Source organism: Eleginops maclovinus, chromosome 2, assembly GCF_036324505.1.
Source record: "Eleginops maclovinus isolate JMC-PN-2008 ecotype Puerto Natales chromosome 2, JC_Emac_rtc_rv5, whole genome shotgun sequence".
NCBI classification, from domain to species: domain Eukaryota; kingdom Metazoa; phylum Chordata; class Actinopteri; order Perciformes; family Eleginopidae; genus Eleginops; species Eleginops maclovinus.
Genome location: NC_086350.1, coordinates 15,882,626 through 15,909,638, shown reverse-complemented (window position 1 = coordinate 15,909,638; position 27,013 = coordinate 15,882,626). Strand labels below are relative to the sequence as shown.

At 40.0% G+C, this 27,013-nt stretch overlaps 1 protein-coding gene across 2 annotated transcripts; it reads right to left on the bottom strand.

Moving 5' to 3' along the window:
• Nucleotides 1-12,888: 12,888 nt before the first annotated feature.
• kras (v-Ki-ras2 Kirsten rat sarcoma viral oncogene homolog) lies at nt 12,889-25,386 on the bottom strand. 2 transcript variants are annotated; one of them, XM_063875523.1, is made up of 6 exons: nt 25,110-25,386; nt 22,834-22,951; nt 20,115-20,293; nt 19,465-19,624; nt 17,751-17,875; nt 12,889-15,335 (listed from the first exon to the last, which is right to left on the bottom strand). In XM_063875523.1, exons 2-5 carry the CDS (start codon nt 22,942-22,944, stop codon nt 17,756-17,758), a joined length of 570 nt encoding a protein of 189 aa, XP_063731593.1. In that variant the 5' UTR covers nt 22,945-22,951; nt 25,110-25,386; the 3' UTR covers nt 12,889-15,335; nt 17,751-17,755. The 2 variants fall into 2 exon arrangements, with proteins under 2 accessions (XP_063731593.1, XP_063731602.1); XM_063875532.1 differs by lacking the exon at nt 17,751-17,875 and having other exon boundaries at nt 25,110-25,371.
• Nucleotides 25,387-27,013: the final 1,627 nt, after the last annotated feature.

Genomic DNA, 27,013 nt, shown 5'->3' with positions numbered 1-27,013 from the left:
CTGGGGCACTAGTAACATCAAAATGAACTACTAAGTTAATGAGCAGATACAAATAAGTCACAGTGAGGAGGTGATAATATGGAAGACAAATCATTAAATTAAAGTCATGCCCCCTTTGGATTTCCTAATTAATGGCCTCTCAGCAGGAAGTTGCCATCCCTTGCTTCCAACAGAGCCTTTATCTGCTCAACCATTTGTCATCCAGTCGGCACCAGAGAGGGAACAGGCTGTACACAATGGCTAAAAGTACCTGTTTGATGTTCCAGGTTTACAGGAATAAATGGGGTTGCTCTGCAGGGGCTATGCAAACACATTAAAGGCTGCCGGTGAGTGTCTGCAGTGGCTGGAACACCGCACCCGACAGCAGGTGTCTTCAGAGCGGCCGGCCTTAAACATGACTCACAGCTGCTTTAAAGTTTCTTACACATACTCAGTTCAGCTGGCAAGTTTAATTTTCTAATTATGCATGAGTTAGCCTAAATAAATTCTATCTATACCTTTCATATGGATCTGTTTCCTTTCTCTGCGCATTTGGAAGGGAGTCCTTTCTTTCAATTACAGACTACATAGAAAATCAGCAGGTAGAAAGTTTTATCTTAAATTGCTGTTCCTGGCATGACATTTTATATTTGCCCAAAATGCAATCATGCATATGAGAATTTCATAGACCAACCAAATGACCCTTTGTAAACAAAGCAGGAGCTGCTGGCCAGTAGGGATGCTCCTCATAGCACTGAGACTCTCTCTGTCCCCCCACCGCCCTTTTCTTACTCTTACTCCACCAACCTTCATCCTCTCCCCTCCTCCACCTCCACCGTGCGTTCCCTCAGCTTCCCCTCCCGCTGTCTCTGTGGTTATCACAGAGAATGTGAGGGATCTACCCTGACATTTGATGTGGCACAAAATTGGATTTCCAGTGTGATTCTCTCCCCAAGCCCCTCGTGGAGTCTAATCCACACTGTGACTAATTGAGTGGCATGCCAACAGCCAGAGTGTGTAAATGGATGGCGGCTGCTGAAATGTGTCTGTGACCTGCTCCTCTTATTTGTCTGATGGCCTGCAAGTTCATTACACAGAGGAGCAAAAGGACACACACACACACACACACACACACACACACACACACACACACACACACACATACACACACACACACACACACGCACGCACGCACGCACGCACACACACACACACACACACACACACACACACACACACACACACACACACACACACACGCACACACACACACACACACAGTCTTGGCTATGTAGGATTCTCCAATACAAAGACACATTTTATCCTTTGTCAATGTCATCTCTTGTTGTTGCCTATTGAATGTGACCCTGCATGTGCTTTTTGTCTGATCCCCTGGGACAATTAAAATTAATCAGCGCAATAGAAAATCAATTTGACTTCTCTAACAGAACATATCTTATAGACTTGCGAAACTTATGTGGACATAAATCGCCATGCTTAAAAACCTGCCATCTAAAGTGTGAGACAGAGGTGGCAGGTACAGATGTTAGAGGATGACTCACCACAGCTATGTCACCTGTCTGACCACTAGTATCCCAGAAGGCATTGCTTAACTTATGCAGACAGAGGAAAAGCTCTATAACAATGACGCCACAGACCAAAAAAAAAATGTTGATGGGTTATCGTCACACAAAATCCCCATACTCTAATCCAAAATCTCTGTCATGCCCTATGCTCTCGGGACCCCAAATCTGATTTGGATTTGAATAATTAGAGCTGTCTTTCTCCCTAGAGGACTGGATACGGCAGTTTCCTCTTCATTAAAAACTTTCCACTTCTGCTTTTTGTGTGTGTGTGTGTGTGTGTGTGTGTGTGTGTGTGTGTGTGTGTGTGTGTGTGTGTGTGTGTGTGTGTGTGTTTCCCTCATTTACAGTGAACACTCTCCTTACACACCCCCGCTAAAATATACACACCCACACAAATTTACACAGACAGGCATGGATAAATTGTGCACTCAACACACACACACACACACACACACACACACACACACACACACACACACACACACACACACACACACATAAACTCCCAAGGTTTGCTGGGACACGTTTAAAGAAATAATACTTTACACAAACAAGATGCTGGCAGCAATTTCAAGCTTAATGGCAGGCAGCACGCGACAAAAGGCACTAATGAATGAATGAAGTCATAGATGGATGGTAACGTGGCATACGTACCTGCAGGATTTCATTCAGCAGACTCTCCCTGCTTCTCCCCTCTGTTTGTCTCTCACCTCTGAATCGCCCTCTTTGTGGATGTGGCTGTGCCTGCCAGCCTGTTTCCAGAGGACAGAGTCTTTACCCTATCGAGTCGTGGACCGGGGCTCAGCTGCAGAGACTGACATCATCCCTTTCAGAGAGGAGGTTTTCCCCTCCCGCTATCTGCACCCTCTCTCTCTGTTTCTCGCTCTCCCTTTCTCTCCCTCTCTCTCTCTCTCACCCTAACTTAGCCACTCACTCACTCACTCACTCTGTACAGTAGTACTCCTCCTATCTTTCCCTCCCCTGCTCTTTTTTTCTGTCTCGTTTATTCTCTCTTTCATTTGCTTCCATATATTGCTACTATTTTTCAAATCCAATACACGTGAGAGCCATTGGCACTAAAACTGTGGCTTTGTTATAAACAGTAACAAGTGCTTAATAAGACTTTACTGGTCACCAATACCTGGACTTGTACTGTGTTTTAATAAAGCATGTGAATCTGTCACAGGAAACTTATCCACGAGGAGTTCTCCATTAGAGGTGTTATTAATAGATGTGTTGCCTGCAGGTCTTTCACAATTACCTCGCCCTCTTCCTTTTTCTGCCTGCATTTCCTCTCCATCCCCGTTAAAGATCAAGGATTGGAGGAGTATATCATGACTGAAGCCTAATGGGCAGCCTGCTTTCACCTATCCAATTCTCTTAGATCTGCAGGAATGAAAAAAGTGTAAGGTGCTAGGCAGAGGAAGCCTCTTTGAGTCTATTGAGATGGATGCCTGCTGTGGTGCCTGCGGTGGTGGAGATCGTTGTTGCTGTCCATGGTGCTGATTATAGCTGAAGGAGACATTACTAAGACAGCAGTGACCCTGCAGACCCATATAAAAAAGCCTTGGACAGAGCAGCGGGGAAAACCTGTTTCACCAGCTGCAGAAAACCTTAATAAATGCACATGCACAAGCTTCCACACACACTCGTTTACACACCCAAACACACACACACACATATAGAGACTTACATCTCCCTCCGAGCCTCCTCCTCTGTGTCTCGCGGGCATTTCTCTGCGTCTCAACTCATTTAGGCTTACATTCATCATTGTAAGGTAACAGTGGCAGGTGGGATTAAAATGGATTAGCCCTATTAAAGAAATGTGTGGTGCATATTACACCCAGACCCACACACACACACAAGCCTCATGCATTTATAAGTAGACACACCACAATAGCTTCCGTCCTTTAACACAAACACAGCAGCTTATATTAAGAGCACATGCATGTCTGCCACATACACAGATGAACACAGCCAGATAAAGAAACTAAATATTGATGTAAAGGGCCAACACTGAGGTTTGCTAAAGACATTCACATGGCAGAACAGGGACAAGAAGAATATATGCCATGTATATTGCTGCTTTTCTGCCACTCACACTGTGGACTCCTTTTTGTTGTCTTAACTCTCGTCTCAAGAGGTAGCTTTTAGAATCTTGCCTCCTTGTTTCCATAGTGACACTTTCCCTCCTCTGTGCAAGAGCGTATGTGTGTATTTCAGAGACACACAGAGAGAAGAAGACAGGCATAGGGAGGGAGAGAGGAGGGGGATGCCAGCGAGATAACTTGGTTCACTTACATTTATTCACTATAAAAAGAGAGAGAAAAGGAAAAAATAAATCCACACAGCCAGTTTCCTGCATCAGGGAAAGCCTCCTCTGTTCACTTTTCATTGGCTGTCAGCAGTAAGCTGTAGACTCTTTGACTAATTGCTCTGCAGCAGCTCACCAAAAATGAAACTGTTGTTGCTTAAACTGTGATTCCAACAATAGAGCGTAGTAACTTTTGTCACAGGGTTCTTTCCTCAGTTTGTGAGAGTTTTTAATTGGAGTAAACACTGGGATGAATGCAGATTTGGGGGCTGCCAGAGTATCTGAAAATATACTTCACACAATTTGAGAACTGAGAAAATTCTGTTGAAAAACTAACAGTACTTAATACATAATTATTTCATTAAAAACTTTTCTTGCTTATCCACCTGATGAAAATAGCCCAGCATCGTAATATAGTGTAAGGTTACCTTTTCACAGAATTTAACACCTTTAAAAAGACTTATGCCAATTAGATACGGATTTTAAAATCAATTGTGGAAAGAAAACAATGTCCGTAAAATATTCTAATTTTACCCTTAAGTTCTATCAAATAATGTAATTTACTCACTTTAACTCTAAGTTGTTTCACAGCTGTATAAAGCATTAACTCAGGAAGCAATAATGAAAAACATTCAGAATGACCTTCAGGGGTATGACTATTACCTAGATAAAATACTACCTAATCTAAATCTGTAGCGCGCTGTGTGTAATGAATTATTAATTATGGATATTAAATTGCTGAATTTATCACTTTCACAACAACCTGGGTGGATTTAGGAGATTGATGGCAGGAAAACAGGTGTGTGTAATGTGTGTGTGCTCATATGAGGGTGTATATACAGTGTATAAGAGTTTAAATCTCCTCCTCTGGCAAAGTAGGAATCGACACAGAGCAAATACTTAGTCGAGGAGCAAATCCCTTCTCCCCATGCCCTCCAGCATCTCAGACAACAGCGTTCCACATCAGTGAATCAGTATCAGGAGCAAGGACACTGGAGGCTCGGCTGAGACGCAGGGTCGACTACACATAAGGGGATTGTCTAAACTGAGACGTCTGCCATCTTGAGGTGTCACAACTCTTGTTTATATACAAGGATGCAACTGACAAACTTAATGAAATGACGGATGAGCTAAATGGAGCCTCTAAGAAAGGCTGAAATGTTTCCCTTGTTAAACTCCAAGCCAATAATGCAGCAAAAAAGGAAAAAGGGCCTGAAAACGTGTATGTTAACAGAAGTGCAGGGTTTTGAATGAATCACATGGCAGCAAAACATGATCTGAGTGCGCTGGCAGGCTGGTATTAAATAAATTGGAGCTTTTCCCCATGAGTGGTTGAAGGTAAGTGGTGGTTCTTGACCTTTTTTTTGTGAGAGAAAGAGAACAGCCCAAAGAGCAGTAAGTAAATTCTGAAAGTGGTGAAACTCGACTGTGTGTGTCAGCGGTGCTGTATGATGCTCGAGTGGCTCTGGACTTCACTCGGCAGCAGGTTGAAGTCATCTTAAGCTCAGTGTTGCTCAGCTGCTCTATCAGCCTGGAGTTATCTCCATAAAAAGCCGGTCTATCAGCCTGACAGTCAGCTTGAGGCGGAGGTGCAGCACTCCATCTCTCACCATTTCAAATTACTGCAACCTACCTGCCACACACTTTAGCAGGGCCGTGTTACATTGTAAGGATTTGTTATCACAGAGATATTGAAGTTGCTCGTCCATGTGATTTCACATCTGTGTGCAAGCAGCAGTGTGTATGTGTGACTCCAAGCAGGTGGCACATGGCCATAGATGACTGTGTAGTCTTTTCTTCACTTTTCTATTTTGTCTTGAATCAATCCCCGGAGTGTAACAATACCTATTTCTCTCTGTATAATTGGACTGGATGACAGGCACATCTGAAGTCAGCGGATGAAAGCCTCTCCTGACAATGGTGTCTGGCCTGTGACATGACTTGAATGAGGAAGAGATAACGCTGACACACATACACACACATATACTGTAGGTGCCATAAGACATAGCTAATTGAAAAGACACAACTTCTACACACACACATTTTATTTCTCATTTGCAGTACAAATCAGAAGAGCCAGAGAGCAAAAAAGAGGCAGAGATGATGAATTGATTCAATTTGTACAATGATCTCAAATATACTCTACAATAAATCTCACGAGTAATAAGTTGCAGATTGAATTTATTGCTGTGCACACCAAATATTTGCTATCAAACTCTGCGTTCTGCTTGTTTCACATAACTCTAGTGTGACAGACTGAGCATTTGAATTGCTGCCAGTGAAACAAATTATTATTCAGTTTCCCCTGTATTCTGCCATGCCTATTTATATCTCCCTGTGAGGGTGTGAATGTAGAATCCTGATGGATAAAAACCCACACAAACATGCTAACAGACTGTGAACAAAACACAGTGAATGCATCTCAATAAAGCACTCAAGGAGGTATTTGTAAAAACAGACTCCCAAGTTGTGCCACCGAAGCACAAAATGTCTCTCTCTCTCTTAGCGTATTTGCTGTTCGCTTTGTCGCCACGGAAACCGCCATTACCCAAACATCCCCGCGCTGGTGGACACTTACATTAAAAGTGTCTTCCATTTCTCTCCCTGTGTCATCACTAGGATCATGCAGACGAGTAAACATCTCTGAGAAACAGTGCTTTTCAAAGACACTGTGTTTTTGTTCCTAGAACTGGATCTCGTAAAAGGAAATCATGCTTGGCTCAAAAAGAGTATTCAAGATTTTTTTAGATGAATTAAAGACACACGGTGGAACACTATGTGGTGCCCAAATCAATATATTATGAGGACAAGAGAAAAATGTTTCTCTGAAGAGACTATTGATTCATCTCACCCAAGTTGGCTATATTCATACTCTGTAATGACACCCTGCGTGTCACATACATGTACGCATGGAGCAGGTAAAGGAGCATATAACAGCAGCCATAAATCAATATTACGCGATGTCTAAAAGTGATTGTTATTTCTTTATCTCCTCTAAATCCCCTTCACAACCTGAACATGGCCTCATGGAGAATGTATTTCTCAAACAAAAGTGTATGACACAACAATGATTTATCTAAGTGGAAAAAGTTCTGCAGACTGTGAGCAGACAAAACTGCATACTGGGAAGATGTTTATGAATACATTAGAGCAAAACATTAATCATGCACCAATTTAATCATATAAACAGAGAGCAAATTGTTTTTCTCAAGAACAATTTCAAGTTCTATCTTTTTAACAATGGCTTATTTATAGTAATCACTGATACTGTGCTCTGTGTGTGTGCAGCAGGTGGAACCATTATCATGTGCATGGGTACAATTTACTGAAACTCAACAGATAATACATCATAAATACTGATGCCTATAAAATTATATTTATTTTGAGGCTGCCAGAGCTTTCTGATTCGATTCTATGGGCATTTTTGATGCTGCTACATTACAAAGGATTCAATAAAATGCAGCCTTCTTTCTATGTTTTGCACCTTCTACATTCTCAACAGACATGACAAAATACCATGAATACATAAGACTGGTGATTTTTTATATTATGATTATTGTTAACAACAACTTGATTGCAATGAACATAACAACTGTTATATTTTGAATCAGTCCCACACATATTGGGCTTCTGGCATAGATACCCACTGTCATCGAAGGTGTGTTAATCAAAGCCCTTGGGCTCATACCGATTAACCCTCATAGAATCATCAGATGGATGCTGCAGTTCACCTAAGGTATGCACAGCGCTTTAACATCTTTCCACTTTCATTTGATATTTTTTCATCTCATAATGTTACTGTAATGGTTCATTGTTTCCAGCCACAGCAGTCATCTGTTTTTCTTGCAGCAACTCTTCCCAACAAATTGGTTTGCAAAAAGGTTCATTTCTCGAGGCTTCAATTGTATACAAAATCACCTGTTGTTCAAAGCATGTAAAAAAAGGAAGGTACATCAAAGATTACTTTGCGTAAAATACATTTTTATGGTGTACTACTTTCATTTGTATAACTTATTACTGTAATAGCAAACTATATTAAAAGCTAAATTATGACATACCATGACTCTTCTTTTTATGAAGTACTACTCAATGCTTTTTTAATTACATTTTACTGACATATTATAGTATGATTTTTTTACAACATTCTATACCAAGGTTGTTTCATTTTTATACTAAGACATAGTAGTTGAGCGGGCGACTTTTTCCAAGTGTTTGAGAAGATAAAAACCTGCGTGTGTGTGTATTTTTGTATTGATGTATATGTATGAATGCATGTATCTATGTATCTATAAATAGCTAAGTTTGTCTTTGTTTAATAGGGAGAGCAATGGGAATGATTAGATGATTTCTCCCACAGCTTAGTGTATCCATCATGATATGCCCTCTGACACATTGGTCAGCAGCAGCAGGTGGTATGATGTGGCTGAAGTGTAAGTGGCTTTCAGAATGCAGGATAGCCTGTCAGCCAGAGGCCCTTAGGGGAGCAGCTTCACACCATGTCTGGTTGCAGAATGGCCTTTACACACTCTTTTTTCTGTCTCATTCCCTGTGTGTGTGTGTGTGTGTGTGTGTGTGTGTGTGTGTGTGTGTGTGTGTGTGTGTGTGTGTGTGTGTGTGTGTGTGTGTGTGTGTGTGTGTGTGTGTGTGTGTGTGTGTGTGTGTGTGTGTGTGTGTGTGTGTGTGTGTTCATATAAAAGGCAAGAGAGGGTATTAGTGTGTGGGTGTAAATCTCTGTCCGGCAGCACGTTGGGATGGGTGTTTGGGGACTGGTTGGAGAGCTGGCTCACAGGAGCTCAGATTGATGAAGTGATGGTGATGGATGGAGGTAATAAAGGCCTGGATGTCCTGTCTGCTGCCAGTGATGAGGCTGGTATGAATCACCCGTCTGGGGCTGCTGAACATGACGCTGCTCAATCCCCAGGCCTTCCACTCTGCCACCCCACTCCGTCCCTCCATCTCTTTATCTCTCCGCCTGTTGACTTACCATCATTATGAGGTGATTGCAGCCTGAATGGAACAAAGCAGAAACATTCACCAGCATACCATTACTGTATCAATCTCTACCGATGCATACTATGAATTACATTATAAAGCCTGTTTATCCATCTCAAAAAACAGTGTGCACAGTTCAAAGCGCTGCACGCTGTTCATTAATTTTGTGTTGAAACATCACTTGTTGAATGATTGCGAGCCCTGCAAAAAAAAATCCAATCAACTCAGTCAGCCACTCCTCATGAATAGGGCCATTTGAATAAAGAAGGGCATCTGGAATTGCAGTGTTTGTGTCAACATAACAAGTTAATGACCGCAGATGATAAGATGGTAGTTGGATGCTGGGGCGCCGTGTTGTGGCCCGTGAGGTTCAGTGGCAAGGACCTCCTGTGATAAAAGAAGCAGCATGAGGGCTTTCAAAGTGGCACGATGCTGTAGGGAACACAATTCATCAACCGCTCCATGAATATTCATCCAGCTCTCCGTTTCCTCCAGGGTTGATGAAAACACGTCTGTATTAAGTCTCTTGTATGTGCTGCGGTTTGAAGACACCTGAACCTTATGGCCTCTCATTACCACACTACGCTCTCGCTGCCCCACAGTCAGCTGCCTGCCAGCGAGAAAAGCCATGCTTCATTAAAATAAAGAGGAAATTCTCTCGCTCCGTGCACTAACAAGAAGAGGTCAGGCAGTCAGATGATTGTGAATTCACCCCTCTGCACACATTCTCAGAGCAGGTGATTGTGATTGAGCTCGCCCCATAAAGTGTGCACAGACCAAGCAAGCAGACGGATTTTCCAGCATGTGTTGTGTGGTTTTTGCGTGCAACCAGTCCGAGGCTTGTTGTTTGCAATTTAGGAACATTTGCTGTGTCTTTTCCCAACCCGCGCTTCTCCCTGACAGGAGCCCAGAGTGCCTGGATTGGTTTCTGGGGCATCTTTTCAGCGGTTTATCAGACCTGCAGGCTTCTCAGCGCCGTCCCCAGATTACAGTTTAGGGATGGGGCACTTGACTGACAGGCCTTGGCCTCAGCAGTCCCTGGGGGGAGAGGGAGGGGGATTTGTGATGGCTGCACTGACTCGTACTTCTCTTACTATTTTCTCCAGGCTGGTTTCAGACTGTCAGGCTGAGAGAAAGCTCTCTCTGCATAATTCATTAGATCTCCTCTCTTTTTCACTCTTGGCTGCTATGTGGCAGGCAGCATATCCCCATTGTTTAAGCAGAAAGAGTAATAGAGCTTGTCACAATATGTTAACGTAGTTTATTGTTCACAGCAACAGTTGGAAACAACTTAACCGCATTCAAAACAGGCTATTCTGAATTTTCAGTGTAGTATAATTATGGAGGTAACAAGATTCAGGTGGCTATTACGACAAAACAACCAATAACACATGCAAGTTTTATGTATAATTGGCAAACAACTTAAAAGAAATATGTATTAATGATCATCATCTTGCCTGCAAAAAAACTAAACAAAAACAGCCTTAAGCTATACAGGTTGCTTCAACACCAAGCATTGTTTTATTAGCCGATTATCCTAGCCCTGCCTGCATATGACAAATACACAGGCCTGTCCTTTAAAAGCTTGTATACTGTCTCTGTCATGATCTAGCTGGCATTTATTTCTTGGAAATCTGCAAGGGAAAATGTCTGATATTTGATGCTACATGACATTCCCGTTCACAGAATGTGACTAAACAAGCGTATCCTCCAGCACACGCTGCTGCGGCTGCACATTGAAGCCAGAGGACATCCTTTGTCACTGTGGCAGTAAAAAAGTGCTTGAAGGTAGAGACTTTATAGGAAGCCGTGTAGATGCAGTTTGACGTCGAAAAACACCAAGCTTCTGTACGATCAAAACAAAACTCCATGAAAAAGTTTACATACGTGTTTTTTAAATATGTTATATTATATAATATGTAAACATGTTGTGTACATTAAAATGCAGGCAGCGTTGTTTAGGGACTACGATTAAAATATTAATGTACAGGTAAATTAAGACTATACCTTTCTTAACTGTTTAGATTGGATTACATTGTGTTAGTTTTATGTTCAATATTAGCCTACTCATTACAAATAAGCACAAAGCGAAAGCACCCCACAGATGTGCCTTCTGTGAATTGTCATCCGAGTTAAAGTAAAAGAAAAAAATCAAATTAGTAAAACAAAGTGGCGGGAGCAGCTCTCGGGCTTATATTGGAGCTGGAATGATACAGATATTAACAGACCCCTTATAGTATTTTAATGGACAATACCAGAAATACAGTTTTGAAAACGTATTGTCTGTTTCACAACACTTCAGGACCGTTTTAAAATGTTGATCATTAGTGTATGTTGAATACACTCCCATAAAGATAAATGTAAACAAACCTGAATCCTGCTTTGATTGACAGAAGGGTCATAATTTGACCGTTGAGTATTTTCTATTAAAGATTAGAATACAGAAATGTAATTTAAAAAATGACCAAGTGAACATCTGTTGACATGCAGGAAATAGAAGCAAACATTTGCACATTAATATGAAAGTTCAAAAATCTTCAACAAATGTAATGTTTTGTATGAGGTTTTACTCCAAAGGGAAAGCACTAACCCTGTGTTTGAAAGAAGATACTGAATGTTTTTAATGAGCCTTCTAAAATCCTTGTCATTAATGTATCAACAGTCAAAGACTGTCTTGTATAAATCTTATTTGATTAAAAGGGTTGTCAGTCTCACTTCATTCAAAATCCTAAAATTGCAGTTACATTGTAAAGTCATGCTCAGGTCAATTGAGATGAGAAGTTGAGTGATGTTGTAGGAAGTATCTTCAGTAACCGTAAAATAATCACACCATAATCCTGTATGATCTTATAATTTAAGGCCCTTGCTTACCAAGTTGGTGCCATTTCAGAGCTGTGCTCAAAAGCAGCAGGGTCATGAAGCTGCTTACTGCATCAGTCTGTTTTATTGTGCATCTTAGTTGTTATTCCTTGGCTTTTCAGCTGAAATGTACTTATATTGTTTATTTTTACACCAAATGGCAGTTTACCTGTGTCATGTACGCATAAACATTAAAAAGTTTGTCGTGTTGAACCTACAAACACACTTTCCAAAGGAAGACAAGGTAAGGTGCTTGAATATAATAACATAAAGCAATGATGCATATAATTAAAGTTGCTCAATTTCTGTGGGGAGCTCACAACACAAATATTCCCTTAATACCAGGGGTTATCTTTGTACCCACTAATGGGCTTTTATTTTGAAAGTTCTATTGTGTCTACATAACTTAAGAGCCATAGACAGGTTTTCAAATGTTGTGTTTATACGTTTATCTGTTCTGCTACAGCAGGTCTACTGACTGCTTCTTTAATGAGTCACCTTTAAAACCATCTTTATTTTAATGATACAACATGTATGACATATTGGCTGGCGAGCCTTATTACCTTGGAACGTTAGCTTTAACTAAATGTATAGTAATTAAAGGATTTGAATATATTCTCTGGCGTGTGGTATACACGTGAATAAAATCAACTGTTTTGAAAATAAACAGAATGGATTTCCTTGAATCATCACGTATAATCAACATGACAAAGCATGACATGATTTCTTCTCACCAAAAGTGACTCCTAGTGCATTTTAAACAACGGGAGCATTTCTTCTCACAAACCAGTCTATTTTTCTTTCTCTAAAATGAGCCTATTTAGTTCTGGTTTATTTTGTAAAAATATACTGGACTTGTAAAAGCTAAATCCAGGTTCAGTCTGTGGTTAGGGTGTAGAATAGGCCCTTCATAGATTTTTAAGTCTATAAGAGACAAATCTGCCAAAATGAGTGAACAGTGCCACCTACTGGGCAACATTGATAAGCTGTTTAGACATAAAGCAGAGAAATGAAACACATAACACCTTCAAAATGTTAAAATAATGTATATTACTGTGAATATTTATATGTTTTTATCATGGGCGTAAGTATTTCATGGAGCAAACACACAGGTGCAGGCCCCGTTTGACTGTTGTCTAAAAGAAAGACAAAGTTAGGTTCCTCTTTACTTTGTTCTTTATTACACATTAAATAGGAGTGGTGAGATTCATGGCAAAAAATAGACTCATTTGAGATCAGATCACCACTCTACACTGCCAACAACAGGTGTGTTGTTAAGTGGTCATTCATTCACTTCCCTAGACCTGGATCCAGTCACACTCTAATCACATACACAGAGTGGAGCGAAACTCCATTAAAGCAACATTCATTTAGACACACCAACGAAATGAAGCACAATTTACAAAATATGCACCTTTCAGTATCACAACTATACAAAGGTTGTTAAAATATGATCCAGGTAAAAATGATACATTTCAGAAATCAGCTGTTGGCACGCAATAAAGGAAGAGGAACATTTCAGTAAAACTACTTTTGAAACATTGTTAACAAGAGGGTTCCATGATTAAAATTGTATTAACAGTTATTATCTACTTCATGGAAAAAAAGGGAGGTAATAATAAACTGGGTCAAAATTCATTAATCCTGAAAGCAAAATGTATCATGTCTGGATTTTCTGTGTCAACAACAGTGCGTTTCGTGCTTTTCTTTAGCACACAGGACAAAGTAAATGTTGTCTCGACTCTCTCTACCATCTAAATGTAGCACCTAATGGAAACATAGAAGGCAAATGAAAAATCTTTCGGGGAACAGCTTGTTAATATGATCGAAATATGGGTTGACCTGGGAAAGCAAATAGGACTTGGTTGTTGTTTTAAATTCAGACAATTTTCTCAGAAAACCAATTGTATGGCAATTATAGCCTCATTTACAAACATCAGTTCCAGTTACGCCACCACGATACACAAGCTTTGTGAGAGGAAATGACAAATTACTTTGCTGGACAATCATTTGTGTTGAAAGGCAGCCATTCAAACAATTAAAACACGTTATGAAATTAATCCAAAAACTATTTCAGAAGCTCTGCAAAAACGAAGAATCTGAAAATCCATTTAGACAATGTTTAATAACCTTTGTGCCTCCACACCAACAGAATCCTGAAAGCTGCTTTTAGATTCATTCTGCTTTCTAGCCAGTCACAAGCAAACCGCTCAGAAAATATGCAAGGCATGACATCTCTATGGCCAGCTAATGGAGAATCATAAATCCTCAAATTTAAAACCTAAGAAATAAAATCTTATGAGCTGATAGAGGTTCCTTCTGCTGTTTATATGACACCTTGATCAGCAAGATGTTTAGAAGAGGACTTTTTAACTCTCCTGTAACAAAGAGAAAAAGATTAATGTCTAGATCAATTATAAGCATCATGCTGTCAAGTCTTAAGAGTAAAGCGAAGCAGGAAATGTGTGACCAGTGAGGTCAAACAAGCAGCTCAACATTAGCTTGTGCTGAGGCATGAATCCCTGCTTAATAGAATTACTCCGGCCAACTGAAAACATGGCTTCTAGTCCCGTTTCCTAATCCCAAAACGGGGGGAAATGGATCTCTGAATTTGTCATTAATCAAGCTAAATGGCTGATTTCTTTCTCACAAAGGCAAGTAAATGAGGACTTCATATTATCCTGCAAACAAGACTGTATGAGGTCCAGTTGAGTTCCTCATTGGTGGCTCTGATTAAATGTATAAACCAGAGGCAGTTTGCAACACCCATGTCATCTAGGACACAATGCATGCAAAAAGAAAGAAAGAAAAACATCTAATGTAGGCAAGAAACACTCCCACACAGTACAAAGCATTGACAAATTGCAAATTAATTAATAGCTAATTAGGGTGTTAAACATTCAGAGAAGAGTTTGCATGCATACTTATATCAGTGACATAACTAAGTCATTCCTAGAGGTAATAAAAATGGGGAAAGTACACAGTGGCTGGGACATTTGGATCTCATCTGGCTGAATGTTGGTCCTTTCTTCAAATCTCTTTTTTTTTTTTTTAGGGAAACGGGATGAACATTAATTCTTTGGCATCCCAAACTTAAAAAAGGCATTACAGAACATTTGCAGGCCATGAACTTTTAAGCAAAGGGAGGGGAAATAACATTTAGTTTAAGTAATTTGTCAACCATTAGTTGTGATGCAATAAGCTCACAGCTTTGCATGTGTATGAAAAAGAAACCCAAATCAACATTGTCCTATAAAATCAAACAGGCTGTCGGACCAACACGTGGGCAACTGGCACTAAACTGAAAATAAAGCTTATTGGTGTCCATGTAGCAAATAATAGAAAGGCAGGAAAAAGAGTCAGGTTTAGTATTCAGTATGGTGGGTATTGAGAAAGAGGCTAATAATTTAGTGTAATGTACAAAATGTTTTACTTTAACTGTTCAACATAGTTTTTTTTTTTAGTCTGTCTTTAAAAGGGGCAATTATTCACATAAGTGTACACTTTGTCTTGGACTTCTTTTTCTTCTTTTTGCCCTCCTTGCTCATCTTCTCCTTATGCTTCCGGATTTCTCGCACTAATGTGTAAAAGGCATCATCAACGCCCTGGAAAACAAACAAAAAAAACGTGACAGGTTATTAACAGTGATTGCAGACATAAAGAAAGATGAAAAGAAAAACAAATATTAAAGAGCCAGAAAACATATAAAACAATTCTGATTTTTTGTGATTCAGAAGGTATTTCAAAGGCTGCCAAATTTAAAAGGGTAATTCCACTTTATAAAGAATAGTTTGAACACAAAAAAAACTCCAATCTACACTTTAATTAATATCAAACTGATGCCTTGAAGTGATGCACAGAAACGCAAGTAGTTTTTATACCATTTTGTAAATATAAGGCAGTTTAATGTATTAGTTTGGATTTTCTTTCCAAATCAGAAAATATACTTAAATTGTCAAAATGATCATCTTAGATAATGTCATTTCCATCTTTACATCAGTTTGAACTATAGCAAGTGTAGATCGGTGTGACAAAATGCACGTACATTTCCCAAATCATTTCAGTCTTTGTGAGACATAGAAGAATAAAGTACAGATAAACAAATGTCATGTATTTCAGAATCAACGCCAGCAGTGTTCCCCCTGACAACAACACTGACAGAAGCTGCGGTTACATGAGCCAATTCTTTCTCACTGAATGTAATTAATCCACTTTACAACTCCTACAGTTTGTTTAAATAGCTGCTAAAATGAATGACCAGAGAAGTTGTCCTGTTTATATTTGGGACAGTTTGTATACAGTCTGTCAAGCATGAAAGCACACCCCTTAAATAGAAATATGAGCCTTCATCCAGCGCTCTGCACATATAAAGGTTACCATTCTCAGTTTGTACTGAAGTAAGAATATTCTACTGGCAGATTTATTGAACAGCCTTCTGTTTATCTCACTAAAACTAATACATTTAGATTGTTCCCCTGGGAAGGAGGCAACTCCCGGCAAAACGGTGGAAAACTGATAAGCACCAAATAAAGATCGAGGAAGGACTTCCTCAGGTAGTCAATTAATTCTGCCTGGTGTCAAAATGAGGCTTTTATATTTTCAGTTGGTATTCTGATTATCAGTGAATAAAAAGGCTCTATGTAAATGCAGCTAGCGTCTGTTGGTGCCACACTGAGGCAAGGCTGTGAGTACCAGAACAGTTTGTGCAATAAATGTGATGGTGACTTTGCAAGGAGCTGCTGAGTTGTGAGCCAGAGGTCAATTAAAGGTTGTGACAAGACAGCAGGGAAAGAGAGAGAGAAGAGTTTTTGTGGCCGCAAGAAAATCTTTCACCCACAAACACACTTTTTTTTTTGTTTTTTTAATCACAGTATCGGACAGTTCCTTGGACCACATCCTGATAGGAAACATTCCAGCAACACACACACACACACACACACACACACACACACACACACACACACACACACACACACACACACACACACACACACACACACACACACACACACACACACACACACACACACACACACACACACACACACACACACACACACACACACACACACACACACACACACACACACACACACACACACACACACACACACACACACACACACACACACACACACACACACACACACACACACACACACACACACACACACACACACACACACACACACACACACACACACACACACACACACACACACACACACACACACACACACACACACACACACACACACACACACACACACACACACACACACACAGTTTGGAAACTTGTTTGCCAGGAAATGTAATAATATGAACTGTACTTCACAGAGCAGACAAAGTCAAGCTGGGGTGGGGGGTTCTCTGATTGGCATTAGTCAACTCTGGTATGGCTTGTGTGCAGTCAAAACACAATCCTTTTCCCCACAGGAAACACTGGCATTTTTACCAACAAAAGAGGAGATATGAAATACATCAGTGGTGTATAAGAGGAAAAGAATAACGTAGGGAGATGTTAGTGCTTTGCTCCTGTAGAGTAAGACAAGTAGGTGATTTGTTGTTTTTAAATGGTGCTTTCCTGACATTGCCTGCTTAAATAACAGTCAAATTGTTCTTTTGGGAAACCAGGGTAAAGGAACGACTTAAAATACGTACCCCTAGAGCAAAACCAAAGTAGAAAGTGTGAAAGCAGAATAGCATGGTTAGCATAAAAGTGGAGGGGGGCATCAAACTCAAGTTCAGACCCAAGTTAACAAACCCAGTGTGAATATATATTTTGATCAGCCATGATACCCAGAGACACTGAAGAGGGGGAAATCATCACGCGTTTCAGCCTTCTGTTACAGCTCCACCACAGCCCCAGTAGAAACCAGCAGGTTAGCTTTGAGAACCAGGAAGCACCAGCTCTCACTATGTGTCCACTCGCATTGCCTTCTCCAAAATCCACACACACACAACCAAACAACCACACACACACAGAGAGAGCTCGTGGGCGCGCGGCTGCATACACTTACCCCTTTCACATCACAACACACTTTTTAAGCCTGACACAGCTTGGAGTCTTTTCTTCCTTGCTGAGCTTTTTGAGCCGGTACAGCCTGATCTCCCGTACCAGAGTGTAAAAGGCATCTTCCACTCTCTGCAGTATGAGACACAACTTCCCTCAATGTTGAGGAATACAGGGGGGGACATACTGTATGGATGCATGTGTTACAGATACAAAATAAGCAAAGCAGATTTTTTTGAGGTGGGACTACCTGTAATGTCTGGCCTGCCTTAACATAAACATTGTAAACTTCCCCTCTGTGTGACAAATAAAGGGATTCTGATGAACTGATACTCCACCCTAACTTGTGAATTCACAACACTCACCTCCTCCTATATGCTTGATGCATCCTTCCTCTCAGTTAAGTGGAACTGCAGGGATAGAATTCTGATTGTAATTATTTTTGTGAGAATGCAGCAATGAAGGTTTTGCCTTCATTGAGGCTCTGCCAGAAGCAGTGTGTTAAGCTGCATTTTGGCAGAGTTGTTTGGAACCTACTGAACAAACAGTGAGGAGGTGTATGATGGCACACTAGTGGATACATTTGAGTTCCCACGTTGGACTCCATCTGAAATAAAACACTAACTTAACATTTTAATAAAAAGCCACCTTTTGAGCCTCCAGTGGGTAAGTGACACACTTAGGGTTAGGGGGGAGTATCACGTTAACAGTCTTGCCTAATATAAAAAAGGAGAAGCGCATGCATAAGGAACATATTTTGATTTGTGCATTATACTATAAGTGGGAGATTTCCAAGAGGAATAAGAGGAAATCAGTGCAATTTGGCAAAAGCTGCTTTGAATGCAAGAGACAGTTGCTGAGCCGCCAGCAGCAGCACCATGTGGACAGTGAATTATTGGTACACTCAGGTAGGAATAGATGAACAGAGCTGTAAAGAATGAATCATTGTGTCATTAATTTCCCCCGCACCAGAAGGAGCCGTGAATTACGAGAGACCAGGAAAAGTTTGTGTTTACAGATCACTGTCAGCCAGTCAGCCACCTAAGGCCATGCTCACAACACACACCATTTGATGTAACTCCGCCATGGCAAACCTTCCAACACCCAGTCACAGTAACCAGTAAGCAAATCATCAGACCCCCCCCGTTGAGTAATTACTGACAGTTTGTCCTTTCATGCAGACTCCTTGACACGCATTTACTGATTGCTGATTATTTATAATGCAGGATCCTCCGCAGATGGCCCTAATGATGATATAATTTCATATTTCCATGACAAAGTAGCATGCAATGATTACATTATCACCCATAAATAAAAAATTCAATTAACCAAAGAGGATTTAACGATGCGCAGCGCAATACCCGAGACATTTCCAAGCAACATGATAAAAAAAAGGACCATTAGATGTGACACAAATCAATAGCTCCACATGACTCAACACTTTAACTTTTTCTCACGATCCAAGTGCCAAAATTATCAAGCCTGTGCAAGGACACAGGTCAAAATTACTATGAGCTTAATCTCTCTGGAACAAGAACATTTAAAGTGAAATGTATAGGACTGATATGTCCATCAAGCCAATTCACCTGAGGCCACATTTAACTTCTCACTATTGAATGTGTCTACAGACCTGCAGAGGAATACTCCAGCAGTTTAGTGGCAGACTGAAAAGTTAAACGTTTGAGTCTTGAAGGCGTGGCTGTCTTGAGCGGGACTCTCACCTGTCTGGTTTTGGCTGATGTCTCGATAAAGGGAATGCCATAGCTGCGTGCTAAGTCCTGAGCCTGCTTGGTGTCCACTGTCCGGGACGGGAGGTCACACTTGTTCCCCACCAACACCATGGGGACGTCCTCGGAATCCTTCACCCGCTTAATCTGTTCTCTGGACATTGGCAGAGACAAGAAATGTTTATGTTCTCATTCAATGGTCTTTAAAAATGTGCATCCGTTCAGAGTAACTGGAAAAGGCGCATAATCGGAAAAACAATATGATACATTATTGGATTTTACATAATTCTGCTAAATATAGAATCTTTATATGCAATTTATGTATATAACTCTATAGTTGTGGCCAAAAAATATAAATAAATAAAACTCAACAAAAAAATGATAGAGATGCAAAAATTAAGACGTTTATTAATCATTTAGCTCTGCAATAGTTCGATTTTTTCCCACAAAGCCTTATCAGCCATGAGTAACATGGTGCAAAGAGGTGGTGTTGCAGGGTCAGGATAGACATATCAATCAAACTTTTACATTCAAAATGTTCAACAATGTTATATTTATGTTGTTATGAGAAGGGGGAATGACACCCAGCACAGGTTCCTGGTTGGATTTAACCCAGGTACATTGCCTTAAGTCTCCCAGCTCACCTATAGTGGTGAATGTCCTCAAAAGACTTGGTGTTGTTGATGGCAAAGACACAGAGGAAGCCCTCCCCTGTCCTCATGTACTGATCCCTCATGGCGCTGTACTCCTCCTGACCTGCAGTGTCCAGGATGTCCAGCAGACATGTCTCTCCGTCGATCACTACCTGCTTTCTGTAGGAATCCTGCAGGAGGAAGAGGTCAGAGGGCGATAAGACTTTGGGGATGAACTGAACAGAGTGTCTTAAAGGTCTCCTATTATGATATATTTGAACAATATAGTGTAGGGCAATATCTAGCATACATATGTGAAGTGTTTTGCTCAAAATACCGAACAGATCACCCATTGTAGCATGCCTCATACCCCTCTATTTCAGCCCTGTTCCTGAAGTGCTGATTCTGTGACTGTCGCTTTAAATTTGAGCTGAAGCTGGCCACGCCCCTTTTGAGCAGCATGATCTCTCTGTCTGAAGAGAGAAGTTTCTAACGGAGATACTCAGCTAAACACTGCCTTGATTAAACGCCACATTATGTTCAAAACCACATCACGCATTATTCCGGAAACACTTCTCAGCGTTTACCACTAGAACAGTGACATTATATGTATTATATACACAACAACTCTAAGTCCCTCCTGCAGACATCCTGCTGAACAGACGCACAGAGGTGCTGCGGATTCAGCTCGCCACTGTATATGGGGGATGATAGTATCTGTATAGCTCTGGTCTCAACCTAAGAGTTGCGACACTCCCATAGACCTCCGTTGTAAAAAATGGCGACGCCTACTTCTGGGGTATGGACATTGAGATAGTTACAAACATTGGCATTTGGGCGTTGGACCCCGTTCACTTACATTGCGGCGTGTCGATTAGTTCCAGAGGTAAGTTGCTGGAATATTGACCTTTTATGAATTAACTGTTTATATTGTACTACAGGCCTTTCATGATGCTTATACTGGTCTTCATTTGTATATGCACAGCGTAATTATCTATATGTTATCTTGCAAGCATTGCCTGCTAGTTAGCTAGCGCGACTTCGCCAGCTGTGAAGGTAAGAGTTCAGTAATGAATCGTTAGTGACTTTTATATTAATGATGTTGGGTAACTAACAAGCAGGATTTGGATTGATTATCGGGGGGGGAGTTAATTTATTTTGGCTAATAAATTAACTAATGGTTAATGGTTGAATCGGAATTTATAAGCGAAATCACGAATCAATAAAACAGCCCAGTTACGTTAAAATGAAAATCATGAGACGTCTATCATCAGATGAATGATATGGAAAGGAAAAGTTAAGTGAGAACTACTAAAGCCAGTAGTGCGACCCATGCTAACATGAACACTGAGCATTTCCCCCAAAAAAATTTAAACTAATCTAAGTAATACACAGCTTTCCGTTGTCACCCTGCCTCTTCAAATGCAAAACTGACATTAACAAATATGCAATAACAACTAAAAACTGCTTAGGTGTGTGTTTTCTATAATATTTACCATTCAATAACGCAATCGCTGCTGTCTGTCCCATAGAATAACATTACAGCGCAGCGTTTGTTTGGAACCACGTGACTGCCCTGGCGACACATCAAAGAGTGTCGCAACTCTTAGTATCTATATAGCTCTGCTGCGGAGGGGATTCAGCTCGCGGCTGTATATTGCAGACGATAGGTTGGGAGGTGTAACGTGGACGGGACGTTGCCAGGAGTTCAATATGAAGCCAGCCCAAATTTCGGTTATGACATTATATCGGCAGCAAATCTGGATCCGCTCGTTTTTAGAGATGTGGGTAAGGAGGAAAAGACAGGGTTGTATTTTGTGGCACTGTATGAGCCTCCTTACACAACAGGAACTCATATTTATGTATAAAAGACGTCAAAAAGAGAACTTTGCATAATAGGGGACCTTTAATATTGGCTTTATTAAAATATGTTTTTTTTTATGCATGACATCATTTAGAGATAATTTATTTTCTTCATATTTAAGGTTATGATAAGAGTATTTAAGGATATATTGTATAAAAGAGATGGAGCATGATTTTTCAAGTTCCAACATACTTTGTTATAAATGTAAATAATGGCTCAATGAACAAAAATAACAACATCATGATAAAGAAATGTAGATATTGATACATAATGTTCAGCAAAGTGAACTTAGGTAAAAAATATATTTATAAAAATGTACTTTAATCACTTTAGTATTAAGAGAAACTGAATATGTGTCATTGATTTATCATGACAGGATTGCATGAAATGATTTTGCATTTCAATCTATTGTTCAACAGAACTCAAGTGTTGGTTTTCATAGTGACAAAGCACTCCCAACTTTTCATCACACTGATGGCCACACAATCTGATCCATTACAAATAATTACTGTCTGATCCAGTGAGCAGATTCAGTTTCAGATGTTATCTTGTATTCAAATAATCTAAAGAGGAGATCTAACCTGCAGCAGCACATCAACACCTAAAAGAAGTCATGATGAGATGGTTTACTTGGCATAGTCAGGCCCCCAGAGAAAAGGCAGGCAGACACACATGGAAAGTTATTAAAAACCAGTTTGGTGTCTTTTGAAGATCTATACCAGAAGAACCTGCTGCAGGTTTGTTTTTCTTAAAAAGACGCGTCTCCTTTTTCTGCCCCTATACTGAAATAGAAACAAAAACATGGACCGCCATGAACTTGACTGCAAACACGTTTACACATTTATGTACATGAACACAATTTTTTACCTCAATGGTGGGATCATATTCATCCACAAAGTGATTCTGGATGAGCTGAATGGTAAGTGCGCTCTTGCCAACACCACCAGCTCCCACCACTACCAGCTTATATTCTGTCATGATTCACCTGCAGGAGCAAAAAGAAAGCACATTAGATTCATTTTGCCACAGTCATCTGGCACAGCATCAATTCATCTAGTGCACCATCTTGGTCAAAACATTTCTCTCGGTGCATTTCTCAGATGCATAAACCTGTCTGCACTGAACAGGTTATATTCTTGTGCTGACTACTAAAGGATTTATTATTGTGACTTTGCGGATTGTAAAACTCTTTAGAGAGTACTGAATCGCCACTTATAAACTTTTTGTAAATAAGCTTCATTTCTGTCTGACAAGCTGTCAATTTGACTGGAAACCTGCATCTTTAGGATTGGCTGAATCAACAGCACTTCCAATGAGTAACTAATACTACTTAATATAAACTCAACGATTCTTTAAAATCCAACGTAATTCACTGGAAAATGAGATTCAATACCATCATCAATATTATTTAACGTATATAAAAATGCTGATTTTAGTATTAAACAAGAGGCTATCATCACCACAAATGTGAAAATTTAAATATTTAAACCATGAAAAAACTGCTACTCAATTCAGGAAGATTGTTCATATTAAATCATCATCCCTGAAAAGTATATTAAATGTTGACGATTCCTTACTTCAAAATGTAGTTACATTTAACGAGATTATCAGGCACAAAAATGATTATCACATCCCTAATATTGAAATAAATTAAATTAGGATAGTGAGAACAGCCTCCCTGTACATGTAATTAAATGTCTGATACCAGCAACACATCAGTTGAGTTTTATGAGTAACAGCAGCACAACAGAAACTAACCCCAGGCAAAAATCTATGACATTACATTAAGGCTCCAAAATTGACAAGGCACTGCGAGGCTCTCTGCTGTCTGACTGCTTTGTTGAGCAGCAGCCATCAATAGTGGTGGCTGGCCTTTTCAGAAGTTACAGTACATTCTGCTCACAGCCTGCAGTCAGGGAGGAGTCCCACTGAATATCATTGCCTTTTCTAGACAAACAAACAGGAGAATGTTGTTTGATAGGTGTACTTTATTGCATGTTGCACATTATAACAAACACAGCCTATAGTTTACAAATATTACAATGAGGGTGTTGTGTCCATTATTAAACAGTCTTATCTGTACCTAAAGAGATAAGACTACTGACAATGTCACAGGCCATTTAAGCAATAATTGCCTGACACATGCTTTCCAGGCCTGTAAAGGTACTATCCACTTTATTAGTCAGTGAAGGTGGCTAAAAATGACTGAATCTACTATGTGTATTTTTAGCAACACACAGAGTGTATGTCCTAACTATATGTAACCTCAGTTTTATCACAATCAATTTGGTTGAAGTAGAGTATATACCTTGTATTGGTTGCCGTGTGTCGTCTAATATTTGACAAAGTTATGATGCCGTGGGATTTAAATTGAAAAAAATAGCTATGACTCAATTCTCGTGTTTACACCATCTGGATGGCATCTACCTTTTTATTTACAACAACACTATAACAAATGAATGCTAGATTTTGCAATACTCCACCAGAAGAATGGCCAAAAATGTGAGGACGTAGGGAGACATAAACCACTGACAAGCAGCTATTTAAATTAGTAGTAGGCTACTTCGTATTAATGTGTCACCAACAAAAGCCCTAGCCCTGGGTTCAAGCAGGCAAAAACACACACAGCAGGCTTATAAGTCAAAGGAATTTGATTTAAATCCACTGCTCTGTGCCCGCAGGGGTTGCCAGATTGGTTGTATGAAAACCTCTGAGCACTGTGTTTAAATAACCAGGCTGCTGTGCTGTTAGCTAACTTAGCATTGGGGCTCGCCCACCGCCTCAAAAGAAAGCTAACTAGCCCATGTAAATTAAGCTAACATAATTTACAAACTGTAATTCTTTAATCCTGCATTGTCTGCAGCATGTGCCCGAACGAAGTCATTATTATTCATTCAAATGGGAAGGGTGCATATTCTGTAGCCGCCATTGACAGGCTAGCCCAGAGGTCTGCATTGCAGGGCCAGGCGTTATGTTAACAATTGGGCGTAGTTTGCACTTACAACGACATTTTTTTCCAGTATAGGGATATTGTTCAGTTGGTATATGTCGGACAAACTGACTTATCGTATAATTTAGTGGTAACAATGTTGCAACAAACCACAAAGTGACACACATTTATTAAATGTATCCATTTGTTTTACCTTTTAGCGAGTGGAGTTCCGCGTCCGAAGTAGCGACCAAATAAGTCAAGCTGATAATCCTCTCGTTTCACACGATCTCTGCATTTCCTATTTCACACCGAAACGCCTGCATTTAAGTCGGTCTACCTCGTATCAAAAGCAAGCTGGAACATGCGAAAACGTGGGCAAATTAATCGATTGAACTTTCCATTTGATCCAGCGTCCGGCCTAGCTGCTCAGGTTGGCCTCCTTAAAGCGAATATGGGCGGATACCGGGGCGCACTTTACCCAGAAAGCATAGCTGGGGATTTCAACCGGTTTGGGGCATATCGCTATTCTGTGTCGCAATGTGGTTTACAATATGCTTTCTTTTGTCCTCTGTCAATATACTGTTGGTGTTTTGATTATAATGAACTATATGTTAGCTAAAAAAAAACAAAAAAAACAGTGATCCTTCAAACGTAGCAGAATACACACGTTATTAGGATAATTTGAAATGTTAAGATAGTTTTGTTTATTAAATATCATTAGAAGTACTTCGTCACAATAATAATTTAATCATCACAAATAGTATTGTCACTATGTGGGTCACATGGTGTCAGTTTCAGGACATATCCTTTCAGTATCGTGAACCCTTGCTGCTGCCTGCTGCAGAGTCAACAAAGCCTAGGGGGCGACTCCACTATATATAGGCTCTAAATATAACCGAATAGTGCTGGAGGGACGTCATTCCCAGGCAAGGGAAATGATTTGGCAATCCCTTGTCAATTTTCCAAAGTGTTCGCTAGGCTGCCTCCTGCGCACTCTTTACGCATAAACACCGTCAACATTTGTTAAAAAAAAATAAACCAAAACAAGAATTCACTCCGAATAAGAAGGAGGAGACCAACGTATGGCTTAATAACCCTTTACCTACTTGGTTGATTAATTTATTTAAAGACCGAAATTCATGAGAGGGAATTGCTCTTTTAAAAGACGCAGAAAGCTTACGATTAATATAATATTATGAACTATCCATTCAAACTTATAGCCTGCTGCAATAATACAAGAAAATGTGATGGCATAAAAGGGCATACAGTAAACAACAACAAAGAAACACTGTTTTACTTGTGTGTTTTTTTTAACTTCACATAGCAGACACACTAGAGGTCACTATTGAGTTCTTGTCTGGCAGTAGCTCCAGGTCTCTCCCGAGAACATGTTTGTGGTTTGAAAAAGTGTTATGTATTTCATGTTATCTAAAGGAAAAAAAGGGTTATTCACATTTTGAGAAAGTTAAAGTTAATTTGCATCTTGTTCAAAACGATTATATCAGGACATATGAAGAAATCTGTGTCTCCTGCATATGCGGCCTTTTCCTTAAAAATGACATAGTGCCCTTATCCTCTGATAAGTGTGTGGTTAATTAATTAGGGACCCGTGTCAAAAAGTCTGTCCATCCATTCTATTGTATTTAGTAAAACTGCATATGCTACAATTGGGTGCACTGGACTGGGATCCAATGGGACCCTAATACAAACTATACAAATTAGCATAATTAAAAAGTATTATTTAAAACAAAAACCACAACAAGGAAGTCATTAGTAACACATTGATTATGAAATCCATCCATACCTCTGGGGTCTGCAGGGAGCCACGTTTGTAGGATGAGGGTTAATGAGCACCTATTATATGCAGAGTTTAGTGATTACAACCACATCTGAGACTTGAATTGTGCTTTCAACGATCCCATTTCGTAATATGGTACCAGCTTCTTTTATTCACATTTTAAATTAATGTTTTATGCATTTGTGAAATTAAAATGTCCAGGATCCAAACGTATGGTTTTCACAGTTGTTCACACGTTCGAATCCTTTAAATTCATAGAGACATGACAGTTCCAGCTGACATTTCAATACAACAGGAAAGGTGTTCAGTCACAAGAG

Bases quoted from the DNA above. Each gene is read 5' to 3' on its own strand.
- kras (XM_063875523.1), bottom strand. From the start codon at position 22,944: ATGACAGAATATAAGCTGGTAGTGGTGGGAGCTGGTGGTGTTGGCAAG. The intron at 20,294-22,833 runs GTAAAAAATTGT...TTCCTCCTGCAG, and splicing joins AATATGATCCCACCATTGAG to GATTCCTACAGAAAGCAGGT. The intron at 19,625-20,114 runs GTGAGCTGGGAG...GCCAATGTCCAG, and splicing joins GAGGACATTCACCACTATAG to AGAACAGATTAAGCGGGTGA.